Raw genomic sequence first — 9,307 nt, 5'->3', positions numbered from 1 at the left:
CCCGGCTTGAGACTTTAATTTTTTATTAGGTCCAAAGGGTTTTATATAATCATGCCTCTCCTCCTTGCAAATGGGTTCAATAATAAGTTAATTAACTTTGCTTTGGACAAAATGATAGTACAAAATATTCAATAATAAAATACAATGTAGTTTTAATAGATTTTTTAGAAAAAAAACTCATATAAATATTTTATAATAAAAAAAAATATGAAAATTATAATTTAAATAAACATATACATATTTTTCCCCATAGTTTTTTAATAACCAAAATGTATTGGGATGCAGTTACTAAATATTTATTAGAATTAATTTTAAAAATCATGAAATATAATATCTATTGTTCTACGATGAGTACATGTTATCAAAGCATCTTCTAGAGTAGCGACTAATTTGTCCTTTACCATTTGAATGGCTATCTCAAAACGTACATCTCTCTTGAGGTTTTTTACTTCGTTTATACCATTTCTATCAGTTTTATACAAAAATTTTAATTCATAAATAAATGGAACATAAGGGTCTGTAGAATAGATCCAATTATCGTTTGATGAAGTAAGTGAACTAATATTTGAGCTAAGATAATTAGGGTTTGGATATCTCCATAATTCGACCATAAAAGCGCTTGCTGTCCTAGGTCTGAAATCAAACACTATTTCAAACATCGACATCAATCCAGCCAGAGTAACATCATGGGCGGAGAACATATGAATTGATTTAAGGTCTTCGATATTATTGATTAAATTTATATCGTGACATATCAAATAATTTTTAAACCGTGGATATTTGATATTCATCCAAAGAGAATCAAAATATTTTAGCATATTACAAAAAATTTTGTTTGTCAAGAGACCATTAGTCCATTTCAATAAATTTGCGTTTTCCTTGAACATCAACCCAAACATTATATCTGCATAATTTTGTGTAAAATTATAAACATCAGGAGTCACCCAATCAGGTAAGGAATAATTATTTATTCTGTCAAAAAATAATGGGTCTGCTACAGCCAAAATTGACATAGGAGTCAACCTCTCCCCGAACCCTGAATATTCTTTAATCTCATTATAAAGGTTTATATTGCTATTGATGTAATTCACTAGATTAGAGTTTGGTTTTGTTAGTGTAGTAATTATCTCGTTGATATGATTGTAACATTTCTTAATACTATCAAATAATAAATCATCTTCGGTTGTTATGTGGAAGGCATCATAATCCTCCAAACTTAAAACCTTTACATATTTTAATAAATCCATATTAATACATTATATAATATTATAAGTATAATTATTTACCTTTTTTCGCGTAATGAAATTCATTTTATTTCCCATAAAGCCATATAAAAACGCCAAAGCTGAGCTTTTCGTCCTGCTAGTATCAGAAGATAAAGATTTTATATCGATTAAAGTGAGTGGACGATTAAAAATCATAACTTATCTATTTTTAATAAGCCTTCCAGTTTCGAGAATCGCAATAATGCCATTGTCCGTTAGGTTTGTCTTACCATTTGGCCAATGACTTTCGTTGAATACGTAGTTTGGAAACATATGCGTTTCGAGAGGAGATCTCTCACCATGTCTCAATATTATGTTCGTCATAATAATATTTGAATCATTTGTATCTTTTATAGTTTGAAAGGTTTAATATTATTTTTAAATAACAATATATAATCGCACACACTTGATAAACTCCTTACGCCAAAAGCCGTATTATTTAAATTTGGCACTTCTTTTTTTTATGGAATAAAATTAAGAATCTTAACTCAAAAAATTTTAATTTTAACTTTAATAGAACTGTATCTTTAAAATTTTCCATACCAGAAAAATTCAACTATTAATCTAGGCCGCGCCACCAAAATCATTCCTATTTTTTTTATCTTGGCGCCGCGATATGTAAATTTTAAAAAAATGCAATTTAATTTGATTTATAGATTACATGCTATCAAAATAAATATAATCGAATATTAAGCTCTCAGAAACTAGACAGTAGAATTTTTATCAGGCCGAGTTTATTTAAAAATCAATATTTGTGTGACTGTATGCCCAGCCCAGACACAGGACACCATATATAATTAAAATAAGCCTCTGAGCCGTAGAGCCATCTCATGTTTGGATATTTTAAGAATTATAGTTTGAAAGTTAGAATCAAATCATTGAATATTATTATTACATACCTTGGTTCCTAGAGTAACTAATGGATCCAGAGATATTTTGAATTCCTATAACAAGTATGATGTATAAACCAAAGATCCTTAAAAAGTTTAACATGATAATTTTGGTTATTAAAATTTTGTTAAAATTTTTTTTATATATTTATACTGATATAATGTAAGATCAAGATTAGTAAATATTTTTTAAACAGTAAAAAAACGGTCCCTTTTTTAAAAATAACTTTATATAACATTATAATAGTAGATATTTTATTTAAAATATTTATTATTAATTTGATTTAAAAAAAATAAACAAAGGTTATTAATCTATCAGGGCTATCATTCGTTGCTGTATTGCGCAAGACAGTTTTCCCGCGGAACGTAAGAACTTCTTTCCGAAACGTTAAATGGTGCAGAATATCTTGGATTTTTTTTCTTTCCAAATTAATAAAACGGCCGGATTTGGTAAGGGTTCAGGATCGAAATATTTTTAACCTGATCGAAACTATTTGAATCCGTATCGATTGAATAGAATGACGGTTTTTAAATTCATTCTTAAATCTTTCAATGTCTACTATTTTTTTTGATCTAAAAATTTTACTAAAAGAAAGAAAGAAAAAAAACGAATTAGGACCGTTGTATCTAACATAATCAATTTTTTACTTTAGTTTTTTTTAAAAGATTCAATTATAAAAAATATGGCGAAAATTCCTAAATCCTTGGATTAGAAAAAAATTGGGATTGGGGTTCATAACCCTAATTACTTTAGAGTTCCGGTTCTGTACGAGTTTGGAAAAATGTGTGCCAAACTCAGAACCGAAACCAACTTCCGGTCTAGAATCCTGGGAAATATAATGCATTTTTATTTATTTTATAGTAAATGATTATTCTATAGAAAATTATAGTGAACTTGAAATCAAGCTGGCTGGAGCTGACAAAATTTTACTGGCTAATCTTTAGAAAAAAAAAGATTCAGAATTGACAAAATTCGAAAATTGTAATAAAAATAAATGAAATAACGTTTTTTCCATATAAAAAAAAATTAGATTTCCTAATTATTCAATTATTTTTGTTAAAATGATGGAAATTCTTACATTTCGCTCGCTTCTCATCGTATCTCCATACCACCTAAGCCTGTTCACCGTAATCTTTGTTTTAATGGGTATTGCTTTTAACCTTCCGTTCCTATATATTTATTTCTTATCTTATCCTTTTTGATAAACTTGCTATCATTATCTCCATTGTCTGCAAACTTCTCTCTGATTGTTTGGACATGTTTTCGAACTACATAAGATAGTTGGTTGTATTAGGGTATATATCTTTCCTTTTAATTTGTGATTCTTTTATCAAGGAGCAATTCTAAATTTCTCCGCCTCAGCCCATACTATTTTTTATTTCTCTTTTGATTGTGTTATTATTTTGTAATATGGAGCCAAATTATTTACATCTTTCCATTGCCGATACCCGGTATTCATTTATGTCGATGCTGTCTATTTCATATCCACCGATGACCATGAATTTTGTTTTCCCTTGATAACTTTTAACTCATATCTTTCTAGTATATCTACCAAACTCATGAATCTTTTCCCCCATATCTTTCTAGTATATCTACCAAACTAGTGAGTCTTTTCTTTATTTCATTCTTTTCAGCAAGTATTGAAATATTATTTGCAAATATCATATTCAATGGGGTTTTTTCCGAGATAGTCTCTGACTGGACATCCATCATAGTTATGAACACTAGTGGGCTGAGAGCCGACCCTCGCTGAAATGCCTCAGCTATTTGAAAGTCTGTTGATGTGCTCAATGTGATTTCTTTAATGTGTGGCTTATCAACCACTAGCTAAGTTACTTGAGATTCTATAGAAAGCTTTCTCGAGATCGAGATCCATATGAGCCCTTTCTTTCCCTGTATTTTTATCTAATTGCGTGAATATTGTATCAGGTTGATCTTCCAGGGATGAAACCAAACTGAGTCTTCCCTATTTTAATTATAACTCTTTATCTTTTTTCATTATTTTTTGGTGGAGATTTAAACAGTGTGACATTAGTTTAATACCCCTATAATTTTGACATGTGGGACTACCTTTTTGAAGATAGGAACCGAATAGCTCTGTCTCCATTTTTAAGGAGTCCCATCACTTTCCAGTATATTCTTTCATCTCCTAGTGCTTTAAGACTTTCTACTGGAAGATCATCATAGCTCCTTGCATTAATATTATTCATGTGTTTGAGGCCACTTATATTTCGTGCTGTTATTGGTTGAATAACGTTTTTGCCATGGTGTGTGTGTTTATCTAGATGCAGTATATGGGGTTTAAAAAGCTCCTGAAAATATTCATTATCTCTTTATTTGCCTAATATATAGATTTTATTTAGCTTTCCGTACATGTCGCTATATGCTAGTGATTTGGCCCTATATACACCTTTGTAGTTCTTGTTTGAGCTTCTTGTATTTTTGTTTGTTTTCTACTTTTTTTAAATTTAAACCTTATTTTGTAGAGTGTTTTCTTATGGCAGTGGTGCATATCCTCATTCCAAGACCAAATTTCTTTGTTTAATTTGTTTTCCCATTTGTCAAACCGAGGGCAAGCTGTTGATGACCTTGGTCTTCTAAGTTCGGTAAATCATCTTTTCACACATATTTGCTCATCAATCATCAAAGAAAAACTATAAAATTTTATTTGTCCGCTTTGAGGTTTGAACCTGGAACCTTCGTTTACTGTGCGAACATCATCGCACTAGCTACCCCGGTGATAATTTTATTAAATTATTAGACCTTAAATAATAAATTTTGAAATTAGGCTTTGTTCAGCTGATTAAAAACATTAATAATTTTTAAAATAATTTTATAATTTAAGTTTTATCTTAAATAAAAGCATAATCATTTTGCTTTTAGTAAAATTAAAACATAATAGAAATATCAACTAATATCTGCTTAAAATTTAATTTTAAAATACATTATCTAAATTGTTCTACGAAATGGAGTAGTAGAAATCAGGGCTAGTAGAGGTAACTTTTGTTAATTCATCATAGGTCCGAAAATAATTGTGGTATTTTCCGTAAGATAGATAGCCAATTATACCTAATGTTTTACACGGATAAATTTATTAAAATATTAATTTTTTCTCAAGATTAATCCTAGAAAAAGTAAAAAATTTTACAACAAGTCTCAAACCCGGGGTTTGTAGATTTAACTAATTTATTAAACCTACTATATAATATTTATATTATTATTACATTATTTTTATGGACAATGTTTTATTGATATAAAATACAATAAAACATATAAATAATTCATATAAAAATGACATATTATTTTGAATTATAAAAAAATGAATAAAACTTTTGAAAAAATCTTTATTTTTCTCGAATTCCATTGCATTATCATATAGAATTGATTTAAATCTATACAATGAATATGCTTATTTTATATAGTAAGCATAATTTAATTGATACGACTAGCCCCTTACTACTAATATGATTAATATATTCTAAAAATAATATTTAGATACTAATATGATTATGATACTTTCTGAAATGCAAAAAGTAAGTTATAAATTTCATATAATGTCAATTTTATAATTTTTTAACACTTCATATTTTAATGTCATCTAATATTATGGTGTAAAAAAAATTTTGATTTACCTAAAAAACACATTTCATCATAAAAAACATATTTTATCATAAAAAAACATTATCATAAACAACATATTTTATCATAAAAAACATATTTTATCAAACATAATTTATCATAAAAACATATTTTATAATAAAAAACATATTTTATAATAAAAAACATATTTTATAATAAAAAACATATTTTATAATAAAAAACATATTTTATAATAAAAAACATATTTTATAATAAAAAACATATTTTATAATAAAAAACATATTTTATAATTAAAAACATATTTTATAATAAAAAACATATTTTATCATTATAAACATATTTTATCATAAAAAACATATTTTATCATTAAAAACATATTTTATCATAAAAAACATATTTTATGATAATTTGTCACAAAAAATATTTAAATAGCTGAGGGGTATAAAATATTTTTGCCTCAAATATACATATTATACAATGCTATTATGTAATTGCCGAACTGATAAGCCCCTTGCGCCGACTAGCACTGGTCTCTTTTACATGTTATCAAGGCATCTTCTACAGTAGCCACTAATTTATCCTTTCCCATTTGAATGGCTATCTCAAAACGAATATCTCTTTCGAGATTATTTATTACGTTTTTACCATTTCTTTCAGTTTTATAAATAAATTTTAAATAATAAATAAAAGGAACATAAGGGTCTGTGGAATAGATCCAATTATCGTTTGATGAATTAAATGAACTAATATTTGCGCTATAAGTTGGGTTTGAATATTTCCATAATTCGACCATGAAAGCGCTTGCTGTCCTGGGTCTGGAATCAAACTCTATTTGAAACATCGACATTATACCTGCTATAGTTATATCATGAGCGGAAAACATATGAATAGATTTAGGGTCTTCGATGTTATCAGTTATATTTTTCTCGTGACATATCAAATAATTTTTAAACCATGGATATTTAGTATTCATCCAAATAGAATCAAAGTGTTTTAGCATATTACAAAAAATTTTGTTCGTCAAAAGCCCAATACTCCATTTTAACAAATTCGCGTTGTCCTTATATATCAACCCAAACATTATATCTGCATAATTTTGTGTAAATAAATAGACTTCAGGAGTCACCCAATCAGGTAAGGAATAATTATATGTTTTGTCACAAAATAATGGATCTACTACAAATAGCATGGTCATAGGAGTCAACCTCTCTCCGAACCCTGAATGCTCTTTGACCTTATCATAATAATTTTTATTGCTATATACATAATTCGCTAAAGTGGAGTTTGGTATTGTTAGAGTATTAACGAATTCGGAGATATGATTGCAACATTTCCCGATACTATTTAATAATAAATCATTTTCGGTTGTTATGTGTAATGCATCATACTCTTCTAGAGCTAAAATCTTTATATTTTAATAAGTTATATAACATATCATGGTATATATTATTTACCTTTTTTCGAGTAATGAAATCCATTATACTTCCCATAAAGCCATATAAAAAGGCTAAGGCTGAGCTTTTCGTCCTTATTGTATCAGAAGATGAAGATTTTATATCTAATAAACTGAGTGAACGTTTAAAAATATTAGCGTATCTATTTTTAAGGAGCCTCCCAGTTTCGAGAATCTCAATAATTCCATTGTCCGTTAGGTTATTCTGACCATTTGGCCAATGGCTTTGGTTGAATACGTAGTTTGGAAAGATATATGATTCGACGGGAGATCTTTCACCATGTCTTAATATAATGTTCGTTATTATAATACTGGAATCATTTGAATCTTTTATGGTTTGAAAAGATTAAAATTATTTTTAAATAACAATAATGGATATTCATATATCACAGAACATGAATGATGACTCCATACGCCTTAACAAGTATGTCATTATTTAAATTTATCATTGAATTTTTACTTTTTAAAAGTATGAAATTAAGAAGCATACCAAACTCATAAAATTTTAATTTAATCTTTATTAGACCCGTGCCGGTGATATTCTCAATGCTGAAAAAGTAAAATTATAAACATGAGTAGCACTGTCATTCACTAATTTTTCTAATTAATCTCACGCTAACAATATCAAAAATACATGTAATCGAGATAGTGATCGAAAGCTAAAAAGTAGGATTTTTATCCGGTTAAGTTAATTTTCTTAAAAAAGTTTATCTGATGGTATGCGCAGGCCCGAACCGGTCATAAAGAGAAATAAAATTCAGGGGTCAAATAGCCCACGATCTTAGGTTTTTAAAAATCTTAAGTTAGAATAGTTTAAAAACTAGAATCAAGTTACTGTATATATAATTGTATACTTTGGTTCCCAGAGTAATAACTATTGGGTCTAGAAATTTTTTTAAATCCTATAGCTTGTAAGATGTATAGCCCGATCCTTATAAAATTTAACATGTTAATTTTGGGTTATTAAAATTTTGTTAAAAAATTTTTCTTATTGATAATAATATAATGTAAGATCAAAATTAGTATATATATATATAATTTTTTTAAACTACATAAAAAAAAAATGCTTTTTAAAAAAACTTTATATAAAAACTAAATTATAATAAATAATAGATAAATATTAAATTTGCGGAATGTCTAAAAGTCTAAAGGCTATACATGATACGAAAGGCTAAAAAATAAAATTGAAAATAAAAATAACAAAAAAATGTTTGGTTTATTGCTTTCTTTAATATAAAAATATTTTAATATAAAATTTAACATCTTTTCAAAAAATTTTTGCGCTTTATCCGATATTTTATTTCCTATTTTACTCTGTCTCTTTCTCTTTCTCATTTCAATTCATTCACATTTTGGAAATATTTCCTCAGCATTAATAATTACTAAAGATAAATTAAACCCAATTATGGTTATATTTTTTCGGATAAAAATATAACGTAATTTACATTTAAATTCTCTATCTCGTGTCACTTGATAGGTAAATTTCATCTTTGCACTGATTATTAATTCATTTTTTTCCCCAAACTTTATGAAGAGGCCTTTGCATTTCGCACCTTTTTATTGTCCCATATATTCATGTTCCCAATTCCCTAACTTCTCATTAGACCCGTTACATATTACTTGATATAGGTGACATAATTTTATCTTCGCATTGATTATTGATACATTTTATTCCCCTCTCTCGAAGAATACTATGAAAAGAACAGATTTATTCATTTCGCTCTTATTGCCCCATAACTCTATATTTCCCGTTTCCCACCTTTACTTTATTCCGCTCTTAAAAAAACAGTAATTTATCAATTTCGAAATTAGTCAAAATTAGAAACCGGTCTTACTACTCTCAATTGCACTATATCCACCACGTATATTTTCTTCATAAGTACAGTATGTCTAAATTGACAGTTTAATTGGTATTCACTCTTTCCCCTACCCTTCCTCCATAAGTATAGCATATATCCAAAAACAGTTTAATTGATTTGAACGAAACAGTTCCAAAAAATGGGCTTCCCTCATGCTAAACGCGCGGGGTTCTCTCTCGCCAAAAGTAATATGCTCTAAAAAATCTCCGATTTTTTATAGAAGATTTATTTTTATTAAC

General features: G+C 27.6%; 1 protein-coding gene across 1 annotated transcript; it reads right to left on the bottom strand.

The window, feature by feature from the left end:
• Positions 1–6,176: 6,176 nt before the first annotated feature.
• Positions 6,177–8,197, bottom strand: LOC135928227 (prostatic acid phosphatase-like). Its single transcript, XM_065464624.1, has 3 exons — positions 8,064–8,197; positions 7,211–7,536; positions 6,177–7,161 (listed from the first exon to the last, which is right to left on the bottom strand). The coding sequence occupies exons 1-3, from the start codon at positions 8,155–8,157 to the stop codon at positions 6,277–6,279; spliced, it is 1,305 nt and encodes a 434-aa protein (XP_065320696.1). The 5' UTR covers positions 8,158–8,197; the 3' UTR covers positions 6,177–6,276.
• Between the last annotated feature and the right edge of the window lie 1,110 nt (positions 8,198–9,307).

Source organism: Gordionus sp. m RMFG-2023, chromosome 4 (assembly GCF_954871325.1).
Source record: "Gordionus sp. m RMFG-2023 chromosome 4, tfGorSpeb1-WG-v2, whole genome shotgun sequence".
NCBI lineage: Eukaryota > Metazoa > Nematomorpha > Gordioida > Chordodea > Parachordodidae > Gordionus > Gordionus sp. m RMFG-2023.
Note: the sequence above shows the minus strand (reverse complement) of the source record. Positions and strands in the feature narration are given on the sequence as shown.

What these genes read in the sequence shown, in the direction of transcription:
- LOC135928227 (XM_065464624.1), bottom strand. Translation starts at nt 8,157, where the DNA reads ATGTTAAATTTTATAAGGATCGGGCTATACATCTTACAAGCTATAGGA. An exon ending in TTATTACTCTGGGAACCAAA is followed by an intron (nt 7,537 to 8,063) that starts GTATACAATTAT and finishes AAACCATAAAAG; the next exon opens with ATTCAAATGATTCCAGTATT. An exon ending in ATTTCATTACTCGAAAAAAG is followed by an intron (nt 7,162 to 7,210) that starts GTAAATAATATA and finishes TAAAATATAAAG; the next exon opens with ATTTTAGCTCTAGAAGAGTA.